Raw genomic sequence first — 21528 nt, 5'->3', positions numbered from 1 at the left:
AGATCTGAGAACGGAAACTAAAACACCGAAGATTTGGCTTTGAGCACGAACGAGTTATTCAGAATTCTCAACTACTAATACTATTCGTAGAATCAAAGTTATGATAGAAACTGGACATTAAGACTAAAGCCCAAAATATAAAGCCTGGCCCATTAATTGTTAGTACTATTAAAACAGACATTGCAAGTGACGGCGGTAAAGTAAAAGGGAAGGAATGGTGTTTTTTATGTCGTATCCGCCGACAAGGCGGCAGTTAATGGTGTCTGTGGGTTTTTTCGCGGCGGGCGTTTCTCTCTTCGTCGCTGGTGCGTATCTCTCACTTGCCAACATCGCACCGCAACAAGATCGCGTCAAGGCTCGGAATGATTTCGTCAAGGATCGACTCAGGAAATGGCTCGACGATTAGAGCTCAATAATATTATTATTATTATTATTAGTGTGCTTTTTCTTTGAAAGGGGTGTAGGCGAACTGAATCTCAAATGTTCACTTCGTGTAAAATTCATGCTCTAACATGTTTGGATCATTACCAGTTCATTCAAATTCATGTTTTTAAGTCACTTACAGATATGATAATCACTCTTTGACAAAACTAGCAAACAGAGATAACGTAGATGTAATCATTGTCTTTTAGATTCTGTTATCTTCTCTGCGCTGAAAATGTGAATACAAATTGCCGGATCATATCATCACCATCTTGATTTCCTAGCATTCTGGTTTTCGCCTTTGGCGGCATCCGATAACCGCGACTTTGAAACGGCTCCACCGCGGAAGTTACTTAGTCTCGAACCAGAGACGAGATGATGATCTTTTGAAGAAGCCTTGTTTGGTTTATAAGCTTGTGTTTCATCTAAATACCCTTTAGGCTCAACCTCAATAGATCTTCCCCAATCCAATCCTCCATCTCCTCCACTCTTTTGAAGCTTCTCGCTCTGTACAACCCAATCAACACAATCCGATATGCTTCTTTGTAGAGAAAGGCTTTTCCTTGGCGTTGATTTTCTCCCTCTGTTCTCTTCACCATAAGGCCATTTATAGCTCTTGTTGTCTATGTTCAGTTCTATGGAATGAAGATCGCTTTCTCCTCCTGAGTCCTCTTCATTTCCATCTTCGACTTCTCCGTCTTCGGTGTTATATGAACCGAAACCGATGTGGTGGTGGTTCAAGTACTCTCCTTTCTCTTCGTTATGTAACTGAGTATGAGGCGGTTCACGGGTCTTCTCTTTACATCTTTTGGCTTTGAGGTAGGTTTGAAGCTGGTTCCTTAGCTTATCAACAGCTGCATTTTTCTCCTCGAGCTGATGCTTAGCTTCTGAGAGTTTCATTTGCACTCTCTCTTCCCGCAATGCATCTGCTAACTGCAACATCTCTCTTTCCTTTTCGACTTCTTCTTTCACTTTAAAGGATTCCCTCTTCAGTTCTTCAACTTCGGCTTTGTCTTCGCTTATGTCTCTTGCTAGTTCATCACAAACTTTCTCGACCATGATTCTCGCTCGCTTCTCGTTCTCGATTTCTTTAACTGCTTTCATCAGAGCTGATTTTGTTTCAGCCAATTCTTTGCCCAATTTCTTGTTCAAGCTCTCAAACCGTCGCCTCAGCTTCCTCTCCACTTCTAGCTCACCCGCAACAGATTCGATTGCAGCCTCAACAACTTCCTGCTCGTTGCTTTTCCATGCTGCTTTCTCTTCAGCAAAACGCTTCATCAAGTAGCTGATGTCGTTGTTTTCAGGTTTATGTTCGTGAATTACCTGATTAACCTGTAAGCGAGCTCTTTCAAGCTCAGAATGTAAAGCAGAGACGAGGGACATGCTAGAAGATGGACGATCATCTTGACCCCACATCCTGTTTATGATTTTCAGAAGCTCTTTTGATGTTGTGAGAGCGTTACTACAATCCTTCAAACGTGTTTTGACTCCCACAGTTGATCCACTCGGTGTCTCCACCCGTGATCGAGTCTCAATCTGCATTGGAAAAACCATGTGAAATCTTTCTGTAAATGTCTTTGTTGCACACATAGTGGATTTACAGATGATGGAGGCAAACAGTCTAAATCATAACAAAGTCTCAATCTGTCATAGTTGCTTGTAGCCTTAAATGTGATGTTTATGTGCATAGCAAACAGAGATTGTAAGCGTCCAAAGTAAATAAGAAACTCTAATTCCAATCTCTAACTAACAGCCACAGAGCATAATGCTCAATCAAGCACTTTCTTCCAGTAGCATTTGATACGAACAGCTCAATCAAATACCGAATTTGGTCCGACAAAAGTATGAAAGCTGCATATAGTCCACAGAAAGGTTTCTCCACGATGCTCAAAGAAACAGCCCCAAAGAGTAAAAAAAAAAAAAAAAAATTAAACTTACATCCATGAAGCTGCCATTGCTAATAGGATCCCTAGCACCCACATTGCAGTCTCCAAGCCTAAGCTTCTGTACAGTTGATGAAGCTCTTCTCTGGCGACTTCCAGTCCCTGATCTTTCCATCCTCTACAAAAATCAATAAGTAGTTTCTCAGCTTCCCAATTACCCTAACACAGAAGTGAAGAAAGCATGGAAAGCCAAACTCTTTGCATTGTCCATAACCAGATTTATCATTATATATAACTTGCTTAGGTCTCAATTATAAGAGAATCTAGGTCTAAATTATTCACCAATAAATCAACCTCTAAAAAACCACCAACTAACTACCTCCATATGAAGAACGAATAAGAAAAAAAAAAAAACTAGTAGAACAGCCCAATTATGCAAAGAATAAACGGCACCAACTTATAAAGCAACGCCCTTTCATATGCTTGTTTTAGAGGAGCACATGACAAAAGATTCCGAAGATCAAAACAGTTTTCTATTCTTCTCTAATCCCACTCCTTAACATCAATCAGAAAGCTTTAAGACCTTGAATGAATAAAATACTCAATAGAGGTTGCCAAAGAAAAATCACAACTTTGACTAAATTCAGACCTTCAGAATCACACAAAGATTTATCAATTTGTATCAGTTAAAGAGATCTTTATAACTTCCCCCAATATCAATATATTACTAGTATAATAGTGTATTCGCTCTCTCTCTCTCTCTCCTTTGATCGGTCAGGGAATTAAAGCACATGACATCCAGCAAGAACTTGGAATCACAGCACATTCCCTTCACACTCAACCAATCATAACAACAACAACTACAACAACAAGAAAGCTTTTTTTTACCTCAGAGACTGGACTATGCGACGGATCAGAAAGATGAGGCGGTAAAGAACCAGAATGAACAGACGATCTCGGCGGAGGAAGCGGCGCGATTCTCTCCTTCCTACTCTTTCTAATCATTGGCACAGCCGCAGCCTCCTCCTCCACCACTCTCGGTGAAGGCATCTCGTTCATCTCCCACAACGTCGCAGCTAACTTCCTAGCGGAAACAGGAGCAGCTACTTTACCGGATTTGCTCCCGCAGTGAGACGGAGACGCGGCGTGTAATAAAGAACCGTTGGAAGCAGCAGCTCGTGGAGAAGGAGATCGGCCCATGAGTCTCCATGTAGGTACAGGAGTAGTGGATCCTCCTCCTCTTTTACCAACTACGATCGCTCTTTTGAATTTGTAACCTTCACGGAGGATCGATGAAGTCGACGACGTCGGCGATGAACATCCACGTTTCCTGATTTTACCTAGTAGAAGTAGATTCTCTACGCTTTGGTTCTGCCTCGGCATTTTTCAAAATACAATCCCTAGATCTCCTCCTCCTCTCTTTACATTTATCAGAAACCAAAACAAAACAAAATCACCGATCTGTAATTAAAAAAAGATCGAAGTTATGGAGAAGATGAGTGATGAAGAACACTTACAGAAAACTTCAAAGCATTTTTATGGTTTCTTGTTGTTGTGGAGAAGGATTGAGAAAAGTGAAGACTTCGCAATTAGGGGAATTTGGAAGGAAATGGCGGTTTTTGATATCAGTGTGTGTGTGTGTGTGTACAGAGTGTTATGTTGAAAGTGTAAAGGGGAAAAGAAAAGATGATTGGAGTGTTGATCTTGTGTGGTAAGGAACACTGTAACATGTCCACGTGGTTTGATCTCTGTGGATAATGGATGTTGTTGCTCCGTGATTTACAGGGTGGATTATTTGTTAACCGAATTAAACCGATATATTGAAATCGAAAACCGAAAATATTTTTTGAAATCGGAGTACTGTAATTGTTTATCTATAAAAGCCAGAACTTCAAATCAGAAATCAGAATGTCCTTTCTAGGGTAACGTAGACTAGAGTGAATATTTTGGTTCTCAGTTTTGGTTTATGAAGAATACTCTGTTAAGTTCCTAAATTGTTTAGTAAGTTAGGGTTAGATCGACTTCCTTTGTAATTCTATATCCATAAGTTAAGGTCGGATCGGCAAATTTCATATATAAACCAAATATTTGTGTAGTGGAGTTTTTGAATTTATATATAACCATATTTCACAGTGTTTGAAGGATCGTTGAGAACTTCGGTTAGGAGAAAGTACATCTGCTTAAAAGTAAAATAAGGAACTTGCTAGGATTATATATATATATATATATATATATATATATATATATATGAGTTGATTTGGATTTTGGAGATTGGATCGTGTTTGTACTTTGTACTATAAGCTTTCTAATTAAACTTCGTCGAATGTACTTGATTTAATATTTGAAATGATATTAGAACTTATTAGTACATTTGATCACTTGGCCATCAATGACGCATATGTGATTACGTGACGCATCAATGGTTTCTATAAAATTCTTTATAAACGGATAATTTTGAATGGTATACATATTGATATCATTCTCTCTTCATCTCAACTGTAAGCACACTGTACGTAAGTCTAATTGTGTGATATCGATAAAAGACCAAGTAATCTTATACCGAACCAAGATTTTTTTAATTTAGGTATATCATATATAGGGCTAAGAAATTTTGGTTCGTTTTGGTTTGGTAGAGAATCCTAAGGTGGAGCCCATATCGTGTTAATCTCATGCTTATGACTCATAAATCATATGATCATGTTCCCATGTACCCCTTTTTGTCTGTTAAACCGGTGAGAGTGAACCGGTGTGTGCTTAAATTTGCTCATTACAAATGGGTCTATCTATTATCCCATGTGTTTAGATAATCATTTCATTTTCGGTTCGTGAAGTTTTTATATATTTCCAAAATCTCTTTCTCTGTGTAGATGGATGTGGATACGAATATGGATATTACAGCTTTCATAAAACATGAATACTAGTATGATGTTCTCAAGATATGTAACCTATACACTAGTCGGTTATCAATTGACTAAACTGAACAATTGAAACTAAAAACATCTAACTGTACGAATAAAATCCACTGCCACATCGTCTTTACCAATGCTGATGTAACTATTTGTGCCGAAAGTAACTTAAAAGTATTTTGTTCAAAATTCTAATGATATTACAAAAACACAGTACACTTTGTTTTCCGAGTACTTTCTGACAGAACACTTGTTACTATTAATGGTGAATCCGAAAGGAAAAAAGAAAAAATATTTTGAAAAGACAATTCAACCTAGAAATAGTTACGTTGGATCTGTGTATATCATGTCAAAATACATAGGTGCCAATAAATAAAACATCAAAATACATAGTGTAGATAAAATTAATTGCGTAGTAAACATTCAAAAAGTACGAGAAAGATTAAAATATATACGAATCAGTTAGGCAGGCCCAACTAGGATCTAAATGCCCAAATAAAGAACTATGGAAATGGTTTCAAAACTTTATTCCAATGGGTTTGTTTTGTTGTATTAATCTTCTAACATCATTTTATTTTTGGTATGAATTAGTACTTTGGTTTATGCAAATATACCCGAATAATTGGATATCTGCAATGCTACGTAGTCAAGGAATATTTTGGATATCTATATGCCCAAAAGCCAAAATACATCTTTTTATATTTAATTCATTTATCCATGATTAAGGTACCTGTGAGCGTATTCTAACTTTTAACAGTCTAGGTTTTTTTTCAGTTGTAAAAACTGACACAAAAAAAATATATACATTTACATTATGGATATGGTATGGGGGTACTGGATAAAAAATGTGGTGAACCTATGAAACGAATGAATGAATATATACTGGATGGAATATGGATATATAAGATTAGATAAAATATATACAAGACAAAACAGGGTGGACCATTGCCGACTATAGCATGTTTTCATCCTTTTGTGCCCAGAAGCAAATATAAATTACCATTCTGTTGTACCTTGAAATAAAAATTTACAATTAGAAAAAAACTAAAAAGAAAAAATGGAATAAAAAGAAGAGATAATAATCAAAAAGCGTGAGTGGCTTTCGGATAAACACAGAAAATGTCTGTCTCACTCCATTTTCTTTGGAAATTTTGGGATCATGGGCTTTTTCTGTGGGACCTACTTTTTTACCCTATCTCTATCTCTCTCAGAGCCTGCTACTGCCACACTGTGGGCCCATTTTAAAAGCCCACTCTTGTTTCTTTTTCTCTCTCACGTGAAACAACAAACTTATAATAATATATATATTTTTTTTTTTTAAATACAAAACGCTCTATTATCTCCTCAACGTTTATCTGTCATTACATATATATGACTTGTATTGTATCCTAGTAATGTATAAACACAAATAATTGATTGATTCTAGTTTTAATTTTATCCAGGCATTTTGTCCACTAATGATCCTTTCCAAAACACATGTTCGCTCTCATTGACGAAGAGCTAAGTCAACAAGTCAAGTTCTTTGAAGATAGAGTTATGCATTACAGGGATATTATGTGCTCTTTTTATAAAAGGAAGCAAATAATATTACATTTGACCCTTAAACTTAAATTATTTATAAACACAGTGCTTTATTTACTGTATATTTCACACCGTAAAATGTAATTGTCATTTGGAATAAGACAGTACGTAAAATTCATTTTCATTGTGGCTTTATAAATTATAAGTTATCGATCTAATGAATTAACTAAGAAACAAACTCAAGGTAAATAAAGTGAAAAGGAGAAAGCAAAACGGGGTTAAATATGAAATGGGGCCTGTCATATATACTACTAGAATAGGGACCTGATGAAATCTTTGACGCATTGTGGGTAGAAGAAAGAGAGAGAGAGAGAGGACTGAGGAGAGGCGTGCAATTGTGTGTTGTTCTCATTGTCCCACCATCTCCATCTCATCTCATCTTCCATTCTTTTTCAACTCTCCAAAACCGCCAAACTTAGCCGTACCTTTTCTTTTCTTTTTTTCTCTTATCAATTTTATACATTTTTTATTTTTATTTTTATCGTAAGTTTTGTACGTACGTAATAGTTTTGAATATTTTGTCTTCTACATTTGTTAAACTTATCCTCCGTTTTTTAAAAAGAAAAAGTCTGATTGTCCTCCAAAATTGGATAGAACCTTGAAAGTATTGCGTGTAATCTATAGTTGCGGCTGAACCAAAATAGTCAACAGTTTAACACGATCAATAACACATGTACGTTACTGATATATCCGTTAATGCAGTAATTAATTAAGTGCAGTCAAAATATTTCAGTATGGTAAATTACTATAGTTTCTAATAGTAAAATGAATAATTATTCTTATCGGTTGTCTAATCTTTGATAATTGGTTATCTTTCAGTTTACTCTACTTCTCTTGTAGTTTACTTTTCTCTGAAGAGCTTTGGTATTCGTTACTTACTCTTATGTGTCTAATTATGTTCCTTTGGGGACATCCGATAAAATTGCTACTTACTCTTATTTCTTCCCTTAACATACTTGAGATTTTAAAATATTGTCGGTCTAAGTCTAAGATATCGGCTGCATAAATTTATATCTGAACGTTTTCCAAAAAAAAAAAAAAAAAAAAAAAAAAAAAAAAATTATATCTGAACAGTGCAGATATGTATATATCTTTTAATATTTTAAACCCATCAAAACAAATAAAGACGTTAAAGAAATAGTATGTGGTCCACTCCCTCCGGGCATTTAGCTTTGGTTTCATAGAATATACAACAAATAGCTTTGGTCCCCTACTTAGGAGAAATAAATATAAAACTTCTACATATATATATATGTAAACGAAAATTATCATCAGATTTATAAAATCCCACATGCAGATATATTTCTTTCTAGCTCTCAAAATATCTGACTGAAATTACTTCACTCTAGGATTGGTTAAAGATTTTACTGTCTTTAAGTTAACTGTGCTTTAAACCACTTTTCTTACCAATTCTTTTGAAAGAGAATGACGTTGTTTATATGAAAACGTTTCCCTTGTAATCCCTATCTCTCAGCAACTTGATTACTACATTAATCAAAACCAGGTCAAACACATAATACGCTTAATCACCATCATTAGCTTTTCTTGAGACGAGTTGTAACAAATCAAAAGGTTACTTTGGTAGTTAGCTGATTTTTGAAACGAAATGTGAAAAGGTAAGAGATAGACTGATTAATTAAGTTAATTATCTAGCTTTATAGTAGTTTTTTTGTCTCTTTTGGTCAAACGTTTTATAGTAGTTCTTAACCCTAAAATCGTGGTAGAGAAACTAACGTAATTAATCATTAAATGTGTATAACTATCTTAGATGGGGTCAATTTCTTTAATAATCTCGATTGTTCCTTCGTATTTGTATATATCATGCAGAACTACACCATTGGTTTCAACATGACTTGCATCATTAAATGTGTATAACTATTCATGAATACAATATCAAATACCCAAAAGATTCAGATTAGAAAGAAAAAAAAAACTAAACGGGGATAATATTGGAGAAAACAGTTCATAAAGTGGTCTTTAATTTGCTAGGGAATGGAGAAAATGTCAGAAATAGAAAAAAATAAAAAGCAAAAGTAGCAACTTACCCTGAGTTTCATGAAGCTTCTCGCACCACTTTCCATAAATGACAAACTAGTTTTGTCGTCTTCTGAACATTTTTATGAAGAAATTTGCATATTTTATCATTTTTAGGAACCCTCCACGAATTACATTGCAGATTCCTCTCGTGCATTTCCTTTGTGCTCAAGAGATATATATATATCTACATTATTGTCCACAGGTGATATATAATTTATTACTATGTGATCATCAATATTATCTGTTTTGTTTCTATGAACCTCTAAATGATCACATACTTAGATGTAAAACTAAAATTCAACAGATAATTTCTCTTGCTATATTGGTGTAAAGATTTCTACTAACTATCCTACTCCCTTTATTAAAAAAAACAAAAAAAAAGAGAGAGAAAAACTGCTAGTGGTGAAATCAATTATTTCAAAGAAAAATATACATTGTTTCGGATCTTTGTCTAAGCTAGGCAACGTCGCATTCATTGGAACTTTATTTTTGTCTCCTGATACTTTAATCATATAAATAACTATGGAGTAGTTTTATAAGGTTTAAATGGATTTTCGTAACACCTTTTTTTTGTTAGAGAGGTTTTCTGTAACATGGAAATTCATATTTTAAAAAGTTGAAATAACGAGTTTGGTGAGAAAGTTGTGGGATCGTATACGACTGTGACGTACCTAAACAAGCTGTAATGTTTGTTGAAAAAGCCAATTAATGTAATTAAGACTCTTGTTGGAAAGTTTGTTCGCAAAAAGAGACTAGGTTAAAACTAAAATGTGTCACCCGTTAAATAATCTACATTTATTTTGCAATACAAAAGCTTCAATAATTTTTGAACGATTATTAATTCGGATTTTACCTTTCTATCTTGACTTCTTGAGTAACCTAAAAAACATGCTTATTTACATTTTTCACCCAACAAAAAAATATGAAATTAATAAATAAAATATTTAAGTTAAATTGTAAAAGAGCATAAGAAAAATGAATATCTAGAACTTTTTCCTTCGAAGTTCAAACTATTGGTTAAAGAACTTCTGAATTGCAGACATCGATGAAAGAGGTTTTATCTATGTTGCAAATCGAATAATCAATCTTTCTGATTAATTTGGTGTACGGAGAAGAACGAAGTTTGATGCAGATCATAATGAGATCCTTTAATGCGTGGTGAAGGATAAAAATAAATATGACTAAAAGCGGTAAAATGTTATTTTATAATTTATCATTCGTTATTTCCAAACTAATGACGTGAATATGAAGATCACACATGACAACTTTGTGTTTGTGTCTTCATGGTATAAGATATTGTTTGTTGTTTGTCAAAAAAAAAAAAGAAAAAAAAAAAGAAAGAAAAGAAATTGTTTGTTTTTCTGTAATGCTATGGATTTATTAAATATCAAATAAATAATAAGAAGTGATATTAGTAAATTAAGCGTTTGTCAATTTCTTAAGTAAATTGTCTACTAATTTACTTTCTGAACTCAACATTATGATACAAAATAATAATCGTAAATGAGTTTTGCTCAAGGATGTAGGTACGTACAATCAAAATGATAAAAGTGACAGGTCAATATTGTAACACGCAAATCAAATTAGTTAGGTGATGGAATACATAATTTAGCATTATTGATATGTGAAGCTCTTCTCTTGTTAATTTTTATATAAAAGGATTCTAATCAGTTAGAGGTCACTAGCTAGATAAGTGATTGTCAAGTACATTTGAAATTTTAGACATCACAGTTCAATTATTTATTCGTATAAAGAAGCCTCCTAACTAATGGAGTTTTGTTTGAAAAGGCCTCTTGAATGAGATAAAAAGGAAAGTTTATTTTTGTGACTATAAATAACGTTTCTGAATGATTAAGCACAATACTAATTGGATGATTGAATTGTGTTGCTGATAGTAATTTACAAATTCGCGATGTTATAGATAAAGATTTGATGGAGAACGTCGGCAGTGTAATAATAATTTTGATGTTATTTTTATTACGATGCATATTTTTATGTATAATTCTGATACACCTGTTTTTTTTTCTTTCTTTCTTAGAATTGTTAATTAGAAAAAGACGAAGTAAGCAAGCGACCAACAACCTCTATTATTCGTGGGAAGGGATATGCCCCCCACAACATGTGCTATATTACTGAATTATTAATAAAAAAATTAAACTGGTTTGACTTAATTAATTATTTATTTCGAAAATATACTTAAAAAATACTACTACTAACTTATAGTGAATTGAAGAGTTAGTTTAATATGATATTTAATGGGGTCGAGTTGCAGACGTACATGCAAAAAGGTGCCTCTAAATCGACCTGGAAAATCATGTCAGATTTGTCTTTTGGTCCTTTTTTAATTATGCAACAATGACATAACGACATAGATTAAGTGTGAGGAGAGGAGTGAAACACGAAGTCTAATTGTAACAAATCTTATTGTGTTTTTTTTCTTCTTCTTAATGACAATGATATTTGAAAGCCAAGTTGTTTCGGTTATTATATAATACTCTTGTTATACATATCAGTCACAAGACTTGACCTCAACTGAAGCTTTTACAGAACATGAATACGAGAACCTATAACATAGATATGTTCTTAACTAAGTAAGTTAATTATATTGAGAGTAAAAAAAAAAATTTATATTGAGAGGAACCTTTTTCAGAGAGGGAATTATTGTCAAAATTTAAACTAATACTACTAATTTTGTGAGATAATTAAGAAAGAAAAAAAGAAACGTGTAAGCACCAATGATATTGTCCTGAAAGCACGTGACAGATATTTCATGATCCTATAATTTACAAATGATATATTAATTAAAATGACAATTGAGAAAAAACTTCAAATAAAATAGAAGAGGACCACGCACGTAACCATTTGCACGTCCCCTTAAATTTTTGTGGTAGACTGGTAGCTTGGTAAGTTATATATACACACACACACACACACATTTCTTTTCACAAAACTATTCATTAAACTCACGACTTAAGATGGTAATAACTAGCCAGGGAAATTTATACCATCAAACAAGAAAGCAAGTTCTAATAAACATGTATACGTAGACCAAAAACTTTCTCTTATCTTTTTTCATTTACTCAACCCCAATACATTTATATAACTGCGTCTCTTTTTATAAAATGGATCAAATGTTTCACACTCTTGTCAACTTCTCATTGAGGTAAACTATATGTTTTGTCACATATCACTGCATGTTAAGCATTAACTAGTATCAAAGTATAAATAACTAAGATGGTTGTTCAATATCATAAAGCAAAGAAGAGAGAAACAGGGCTAAAAAGTCAAGTCGATTTCAGAAATAAACCTTTAAGTCTTTATCCCTCCTCTCCATGATAAAATGATTAGAAAAAGAAAAAGAGAGAATAAAAATGTAAATAAAAAGTCGAGAAAGAGGAAAACATAAGGGATGGTATGAAGTAGAAGTGAAGATGCATGCGATGGTGTGTCGGAAAGGCAAAGCACATGCTCCACAACTTGAGCTTCTCACTTGCGTCAGGAGTAAGTATCCTCTGTACCTTCTTACTTTTGCTTAGTATGTACCACCTCACTTCTCACCCGTTGGATCCCAAATCATCCATTATATATTTCGGTTTGTTTCTTCTTTCACTGCATTCTATTCATGTTGTTTTCGTTTTCAATTCCTGTCTCGCAGATTCATTTACAAACTAAATATACTGTTTTCTTCTTTCCAAAGAAAGTGATATTTATGATTTCTTATCCGATTATAACTAAATTTAATTGTCAAAATTAAAGATTATCTTTTACGTTTATAGACAGCCGTGACAAACACTGTCTGTCAAAATCTATATATATATATATATATATTCTAATTATACTTTTTTTGTTTTTTTTTTTTAATTTCTGTAAACTTATGTTTATTAGTTTTCGTAGGTTCCTATCCAAAATATTGATGAACTAATTCATAGCGCTTATATATCACTTTAACTTGAAATGTGTGATATACTAACATCTTATATTCTCTTGTTGACCAAAAAAAAAAGTTCTAAAAAAAAAGCATCTTATATTTCTATAGTCGTTTGACAAAAAAAAAAAATATGTCTATAGTTGAAAACTACATGTATTCCTATAAATTAATAAACACATAATAATAGAAGTGAAAACATCAAGAGAACATTTAATTTATTGACTGTATAAACGAGTAGTTCTTATTTATGAAGTTTTCTGATATCTTACAGTTGAGATTTTCTGAAACAAAATCATATATTAATTACTTATAAAAAGGGTCTGACACAACTTACATATTAAGTTAAATTCAGATGGTTGGGAGAAAAGAAAAACAAAAGAAGAACTTAACTTGTCTACCAAAGAAATTAATGGCCGTGAGTGAAATTCTCAGCTTTAGGATACATCGAAGGTGAAATTTAAGGCATACAAAACTGAATGGTCTCTAACAACACATTTATGTGAATTTAATCCCTTAGAAAGCAATGAGGATTTAATCAATATAATTGCAAACCAACATTGAGTCATGACAAAGGATTGTTTGACTCACGCCAACCCACATATTTATGGCTGCTTGATAAGTAAGGTTTATCTGTTTTGACAGTCTATATATAGGATCTTGTTAATTAACAACGTTGTAGTTTTCTTTTTAAAACCGAGAAAGTATGGATTTTAATTATCTACACAACTACACCAATTAACTGATAAACTGTTTTATAAAAACGTAAAATCATCTTTTCTCCGAAGAAAATTCGAACTTTCAAGCCCGGCAATGCTGAAATGACATCTCTTTACCTGTTGAACTGATAAAAACATTTTTTTTTTATCATTCTTATTTTTGTTAATATTTCAATAATTACATTTTCTTTTACATGATCAAATCCTTTTCAACTCTAAAAGGGTTACTTCACGGCATTTTGTGTGGCTTAATCTTTTTCTAACTCCATAACTATAGAGAACACTCGTGGGATCCAATGCCTTTTAGGACATGATTTAATCAGATGAGAGAAAGAAAAAAAAAAATATCTTCAAATGTATTATGTATACTTATACATATATGGGACTAATGCACTGCAACAACAATATATATATATACTAGGAGTTGCCCCGTGCTACGCACGGGCTTATCTTAGTATTTGTTCGATTGGCAATTTTTTTAACTGTTAGATTTTTATATTTCTGTATTTTGTTTTTTTAATTGGATTTTTTTAATTGATAAAAATTATATAAATTTTAGGGAGAAGAGTATGTATCTTAAGTAATTAAACTACACCTTCATGTATAATAGATTTTATTAATCATGTTTACTTTTTTGAATAACAAAATGTTTAAAAGCTTAGACTGATTCTCTTTTAGGACATGTTGTTTTGCGATGTAACCATTTTGCAATACACTTAAGGCAAATTTTGTGATTATAAAATAGATGATTTATGTAATATATTTGTAAACATTGAAATGATATTTAACATTAAAATGGTCAATCAATATTTAAACAACTTCCAGAATACTAACATGCTTGATGTAAGCTGTATGGGCAAATGATCATCGTCTTTGTATTTTCTGTTGGGTGAAGACGTAATGTGTAAACTAAAAATTATAGACTCATATAGTCATATTAATATATGTCACTTTCAAACTACGACAATAACTTGTTTGGACGTTGTTTCCGCTGTGGCTTTACAGAAATAGCCGAGATCTACCATCATTGTTGAGTTTTGAATTTATCCCATGAGAAATCTTTTATTAAATATGGTGAAGTTTAGAGATATAAAATAAATATTATATTCCTTAATATTGCACATTTTTCATCTTCAGATTCAGATAATGTGTAATTTATTTCTCTTTTAACTGTTGGTAACCCCTAACATCAAAAGCACCTTTTTTGTCCTGTCAACACAAGATGAAAAATGATACGAATCCTTCAAACTTCAAAGCTTATTCAGTGGCTTTAAACCAAAAATAAAATAAAATAAAGATCACCTTTTGGTGATTTTATTCACTTCGACATTGAGTAAGGCAAATCCTCATCATCTTTATTTTGTTGTTACGTGAAGACATAAGCAAAAGTTGAAATTGAAGTCCCATATCACAAGTTAACTGAAATCAATTACAAATCACCTCGTCTAACGTTGTTTCTTCTAATGTCTTCCTTCGATATATATATAATAGAGATCTGATCATCTATTTTAAGCTTTAGGTCTCCCTATCCGTAGTAATCTTAACAAATATCCAAGTTAGAATAATATATAAATAAAAAATGTATAATTAAGTTTTAAACTCAAAAAATCATTTTCTAACACAATTATACCGTTGTGTGATAAATATCTTAGGCTAAGCTGCATTGTTTTAACTTTATGAATATGTCGTAGTGTACATGCACGTAGGCTCATGGTGTCTCCATAACTTAATAGAAAACTTTACTCAATATGGCAATAGAAAAAAAGCTTAAAGGAGAAAATAAGAGAACTAAATTTTTTATTTGATTGTTTGGTCATTCCGTAAAGGTTTTCTCCTCCACCTAACCACCAGTCCAGACTATTACCTTACATGCTTGCATAAACTTTAGTTCCTTGTCAGAGATCTTAAATCCTCCATTTTCCTTTAAAAATGAATTGTGCAATGAGCAAATCATTTACATGATCTAAAGGAAAAATGCTTCAGAGACATTAGAACTTTCCTCGAATCATAACTATAATTTGAGTATGAAGTAGAATACATCACATGAAATATACATATTAAGAAACCAGCCAGTCAACCATTATAGTAGCAGAATTTGGCCGTTTAAAATTAGGACAATATAGAATTTTAGTCAAAGAGAAATAAGAGATTGGAATGTATAAATTTATGACTAAACATTGAATTTGATTTTTGGATATAAATGTAAGTTAATTTATTGAGATTTTAAAGGTGATAATGGGATTTAAAAATTATATGTGCAATGAGCAAATCATTTACGTGATCTAAAGAAAAAATGTTTCAAAGTCATTAGAACTTTCCTCGAATCATAACAATAATCTGATTACAAAATAGAATACAATCACATGAAATATACATATTAAGGAACCAGCCAGTCAGACATTATAGTAGCAGAATTTGGCCGTTTAAAATTAATGGGACAGTATAGAATTTTAGATAAAGAGAAATAATAGATTGGAATATAAATTTATGACTAAACATTGAAATTGATTTTTTTACTATAAATGTAAGCTAATTTATTGGGATTTTAAAGGTGATAATGGGATTTAAAAATGAACTATGCAATGAGCAAGTCATTTACGTGATCTAAAGGAAAAATGCTTCAGAGACATTAGAACTTTCCTCGAATCATAACAATAATTTAAGTACGAAATAGAATACAATCACATGAAATATATATTTTAAGGGACCAGCAAGCAGCCATTATAGGAGCAGAATTTGGCCGTTTTAAATTAATGGGACAATATAGAACTCTAGATGAAGAGAAATAAGAGATTGGAATATAAATTTTTGACTAAACATTGAAACTGATTTTTTGATATAAATGTAAGCCAATTCATTGGGATTTAAAGGTGATAATGGGACGTTACTAAAACAATATTTAGCTTTCCACGGTTTATTGAATTGAAGATGAAGAACATCAAATCTTAAACAGAATTAACCATGCTCTAATTTTGAAATTGTCAACCCATGCTCTAATTTTGAAATTGTCAAGAATACATATGGCCCATTGTTAGCATTATATTCATTCATAGGCTCATATACATTGGTCTTAAGTTTTAGAACACTAAAACGTTGAACCAATTAATATTTAATAGAAAGTAGAATGTTAAAAACAAAACACTTACGCCTAACTTTTTGTGGGTTTACATGGGTTACAATGACAACAACTGTTTCATCTTTTAGGGTTAAAAGTTTGGCATGGACATCGACCGCAAGTTCTTTCCAAAGAGATATATATACGTTGTCACCACTACAACAAACACCATATATGTTACAGACTTACAAAGTGTAGAACGAATCTGAAAAAAAAAAAAATCCAATACCTTTCTAAAATGCAAGTATGTATTAAACTGAAAGTTGTCTTTGAAGGGTGGTTCTGATCTTTGTTTTCAAATGTTCGAGACGAGGATATTTGGCCAACAACATCTGGTGAGTGGAATGTAGATATAAATCATATACCAAAGAACAGAGTGGAAGCTAAGAGACCAGAAATACGAACAATGCAAAAAAGGTTGTTACCTGGAAGCTCCTCACTCTTGTTTACCATATCAAGCAAGTCTGAAAAAGTAGAGAACCTAAAATAATCAAAACCAATAGAGCATTGTCATTTTTTAACAGTCTCCAAAGACGTTTTCTCCGTGAAAACAATTATCCACTTGTGCTTGGTGTGACGATAACGGTTGGAGGATGCAACAACATCGAAAACATTGATGCTGTACAACTGGCCTTTAACCAATTGATCTTGAAACTTAGACACACGATTAGGAACATCTGAAGCTTGTATAGCACAATCCTGAAACAAAGGCTAAATGAATGTGTTAAAATGGAGGTAAATCAGGGGTCAAGAGGAACAATAATAGAGATAATATACATTTTCATCAGTAAGGAGACATTTTAATCAGGAACAATAAGTAACATATTGTTTCTTCAAAAGTCTCGAACTTCCCAAATATGGATGATCCAAACAACAATCCTATTGATACCAGTGTCGTGTATTTCGTTGGAGGTTGAATCAAGGGTAGAGTAGGGTGCTATTGTTTTAGTTTTACCCATGGTGTGTGAGAGAGAAGATGAGTGTCGTCAAAGGTTGTTATTTAAAAAAAAACTTAATGCAATGGTTGAGGGAGAGTAATCAGGGATTGGAATGAAATGTTAATGACCATGAAATCATAGGTGTTTGGTATTATTTTCATTACGTTATAATTGGGTGGTAAACGTAAAGATGAAAATGAAGGATATACTTCAATGGAATTCTTTAATTACCTTAAAGATTGTAATAAGTAATACAAATAACGTCATAATAATGGTTTATATGATTATAATTGATAGTGAAGATCTAAACCCCTTTCTTAATATTTCTAAATTTGATACCAAGCAATTTAAAAACGATTTTGGACAGGATTAATGTTACATACAATTTGGAACTTCAAATAGGTGTTCGGGATCTTGACACAGACATTAAACCGAAAATGATTTAGAATTTGGTGGTGGAGTAGGAAAATTAAACCAAAGAAACCCAAGGATTAGGAGATTTTGTGAAGGTACATCCGAGGTGGTAGCTGCTGGGAACGATGATTGTGAAAAAGTGAGTATAGGTGAATTTGACATCGTTTGGTTCATATCCTCTTGATGGGTGTAAGGGCTGTCAATTATATTTGCTGGACTTGTAACTGGTTTTATTTTGTTAGGCCCAATTTAAAAATGTAAAAACAATGGCCTTTAAGAATAAGAGAGGACATGTGTCAGTTATATAATAAGCCAGATGTCATGTTCTAAGCAGAAGTTGAGAAAAACCTTCTCTTATTATATAAGATATAAGATATATATAAAAAGGGAAAATAAAATAATGATTGAAAGGAAATATCATCACGCAAAACCTTAAAAGTACTATCGGTATCGTGTCCTCCTCTCCTCATCAAATAGTTCCCACAGTTTTCACATCAAATTTAACCCATTTTCAATTTTATCTTTTTTCACTTATACTCTCTGTCTCTCTATCTCTCCTCTCCTTCGTATAATACTATATTAGTACCATTACCCATCTCTCTTTCACCACCAAACCAACATCTGCAAATCCTCTCTCTCTCTCTCTCTCACTCCAAGAAAACACAAGAAAAATGTCAGTCAACCATAGTTACCACAACACTCTCTCGTTGCAGCAGCAGCAACATATGCACCACCAAAACGACGTCGCCGTAGCACAAAGAGAGTCTTTGTTCGAGAAATCACTCACGCCAAGCGACGTCGGGAAACTAAACCGCTTAGTCATACCAAAACAACACGCCGAGAAATACTTCCCTCTCAATAATAATGGCGGCGGAGGGGATGACGTGGCAACGACGGAGAAAGGGATGCTTCTTAGCTTTGAGGACGAGTCAGGCAAGTGTTGGAAATTCAGATACTCTTATTGGAACAGTAGCCAAAGCTACGTGTTGACCAAAGGATGGAGCAGGTACGTCAAAGACAAACACCTCGATGCTGGAGACGTCGTGTTCTTTCAGCGTCACCGTTTTGATGTCCATAGACTCTTCATTGGCTGGCGGAGACGCGGCGAAGCTTCGTCTTCACCCGCCGTCTCCGTCGTGTCTCAAGAAGCTTTGGTTAATACGACGGCGTATTGGAGCGGCTTGACCACACCTTATCGTCAAGTACACGCGTCGACTACTTACCCTAATATTCACCACGAGTATTCACACTATGGTAAACTTCAAACTCTTTATTTCCTCTTTTGTTTTTTTTTTTCTTCCCTTTCTTATCTATATGTCAGATTTATACTCCTTTCTGTAATATATATATTTTTGAAAAGGAGAGGTCTCGTATTTTTTTTTTTTTAAAGATATATATTTACATGGTATTTTTACAAGAACATTCATTATTTTTTTCCAATAACTCCTATATTAAGGTTATCAATAAAAGAACTCCTAAGTTATGATAATTTTTATTGAGCTCTTTGTTTTTGGTTTCCAAAACAAAAAATAATGAGATTTCCAAAAGGCTAGGGCAAGAACTCAAATTAGCTAGTGGAATGTATTTCTTGCAAACGAGTTATCTAAAACTATAGTATATGACAATTATTATAGTTGCGTGTGTATGTATACAAAATAACAACCTGAGATAAACATTTTGTTATATAGTATTATGTCCTTTTTTTTCTTCTTCTTGCAATTTAATTTTGGACCCGACAATTTCAATAATCTTCTCCAAGTTGTAACTAATCCGTTACATGCGCGTGAGGAGAACCGTCCAATCCACTTAGACTAACGTGCTCTTTATTTCTTCCTTTATAATTCATTTTAATCCATTTTAACTAAAAAGACGCGCACGTGTCGTGACGGTGCAAAAATTGTAGGCGCCGTCGCTGATCAGGCTCAGTCGACATCAACGGCGGTCGCAGGGAGCTCGAGGACGGTGAGGCTATTTGGCGTTAACCTAGAGTGTCATGGTGACGCTGTCGAGCCACCAGCTCGTACCGACGGATATAACGGCCAACACATTTACTATTACTCAACTCCTCACGCCATGGTAAATATTATTTAACTTACATTTTTTGTTTTTTTTTTTGGTTATTAGATTCGAATTGCTTATGTCATAGTATATGCATGCTACTATCTGATAAAATATGATAAAGATTGAAATGATACGTATGAATAATTAACAGATGTCGTGGCTGTTTCTCGAGACGAGACAGATGAAATTACTAGTTTTAAAATAGACCTGAAAGAGATTTTTTTTTGGCTTAACTAAATAATATTAAAAGGGGAATCAGGGGAGAATAATACCTACACTTACTGTAAAATCACATGGCCAATTTGTTTTTTTTTGTTGTTGTTGTTGTTGATTACTTTGATTTGTCTTTGTTTTCTTTTGGAGGATGTATGTAGCCTCCTCCTCGCATTTAGTATCTAATTTCCTGTGAGAAAAAAGTCTCTAGTTTAGTTTTACTATTCTTATTTAGTTTGGCACCGTCAAGTTTTTGTGAAAGCCGAAAGCTTGACTAATATTTTGTTGGAAAGCAAAACTGACCAAAAAACATCACAAACTTATCAGTGACATAAGTTTTGACTAGATAACTACGTTTTGTAATGGTTGAAAATAATTTGAAATTCTTAGACTGATATATATATATTAAATAGATATGAAAAAAGACAATATATATATCCATATTTTCTTACAATTTTTATGTAGATAAGAATAAAAACTTGCGTGTTGGGATTGTGAAACAGAATCTATCATTTGCTGGAGAAGCATTGGAGCAGGTAGGAGATGGACGAGGTTGATGACATCCAAAAAAGAAGAAGTGACCAAAACTTTTTAGATTTTAACTTTAGATTATGGGCCCATACTTGGCCCAATTGTCATAGACAAGAAACACCCAAAAAAGGGAGGAGAAATTAATTATCAGTAGTTTCGCTATGTATTTACTATTTGACTAATTTGAAAACAAAAATAAAAAGAGGATTTTTTTTTCTTCTTTTCTATATATTAGTCAGAATGGAAAAATTATATATATGTAAAAAGATGTAAATTATTGGGTTTATTGTTTTTAATATTTTGAAGCTTTTTCTAACACAAAAGTCATTATTTGAGGGCAGATACGCCCTTAATTGGTGAGCTAGGCCTACGCTAAACCTCAAACACATGTAGTACTATATGTATCTGACGATGAAAGATGAATTTGGAACTGTTGAGATTCATGGGAGAAGATTTCATGAAGAAAAAAAGTGTGGGCCTGATTTATATATATCAAATGATTAAAGAAATGAGCATAGCATGTGTGTGTAAAATTAAAATATAGGTTGTGTTACATCGCCTTTTCACTCTGGTCCAAAGCCAAAGCCAAAGGAAGGGACCATTTTTATTCCATGTTTTTTTTTTTTTTTTTTTTTTTTGTTAAAGGGTATTCAATTAATAAACATATAATGTCCAATGGGCTATTTCCGGAGTAGGCCCATATACATAAATCCCTAGGGTCCAACTCATTTACAGTTAACCAAAACTAAACCGATGGAAACAAAACCGGCCGGGTTCACAGA

At 33.0% G+C, this 21528-nt stretch overlaps 3 protein-coding genes across 3 annotated transcripts; 2 read left to right on the top strand and 1 right to left on the bottom strand.

Moving 5' to 3' along the window:
• Nucleotides 1-181: 181 nt before the first annotated feature.
• On the top strand, nucleotides 182-590 carry LOC104748139 (uncharacterized). The gene has a single exon (XM_087489073.1). The coding sequence runs from the start codon at nucleotides 215-217 to the stop codon at nucleotides 404-406; it is 192 nt and encodes a 63-aa protein (XP_087345199.1). The 5' UTR covers nucleotides 182-214; the 3' UTR covers nucleotides 407-590.
• LOC104745367 (uncharacterized protein At5g41620-like) lies at nucleotides 516-3975 on the bottom strand. Its single transcript, XM_010466575.3, has 4 exons — nucleotides 3824-3975; nucleotides 3195-3725; nucleotides 2362-2484; nucleotides 516-1959 (listed from the first exon to the last, which is right to left on the bottom strand). Exons 2-4 carry the CDS (start codon nucleotides 3687-3689, stop codon nucleotides 688-690), a joined length of 1890 nt encoding a protein of 629 aa, XP_010464877.2. The 5' UTR covers nucleotides 3690-3725; nucleotides 3824-3975; the 3' UTR covers nucleotides 516-687.
• Nucleotides 3976-18347: 14372 nt separating this feature from the next.
• Nucleotides 18348-20962, top strand: LOC104745365 (B3 domain-containing protein At3g11580). Its single transcript, XM_010466573.2, has 3 exons — nucleotides 18348-19195; nucleotides 19845-20017; nucleotides 20719-20962. The coding sequence occupies exons 1-3, from the start codon at nucleotides 18613-18615 to the stop codon at nucleotides 20770-20772; spliced, it is 810 nt and encodes a 269-aa protein (XP_010464875.1). The 5' UTR covers nucleotides 18348-18612; the 3' UTR covers nucleotides 20773-20962.
• The last annotated feature ends 566 nt before the right edge of the window (nucleotides 20963-21528 follow it).

Source organism: Camelina sativa, chromosome 15 (assembly GCF_030686135.1).
Source record: "Camelina sativa cultivar CO46 ecotype springtype chromosome 15, ASM3068613v1".
NCBI lineage: Eukaryota > Viridiplantae > Streptophyta > Magnoliopsida > Brassicales > Brassicaceae > Camelina > Camelina sativa.
The sequence above is the reverse complement of the archived record's forward strand: the minus strand, read 5'-3'. Positions and strand labels throughout refer to the sequence as shown.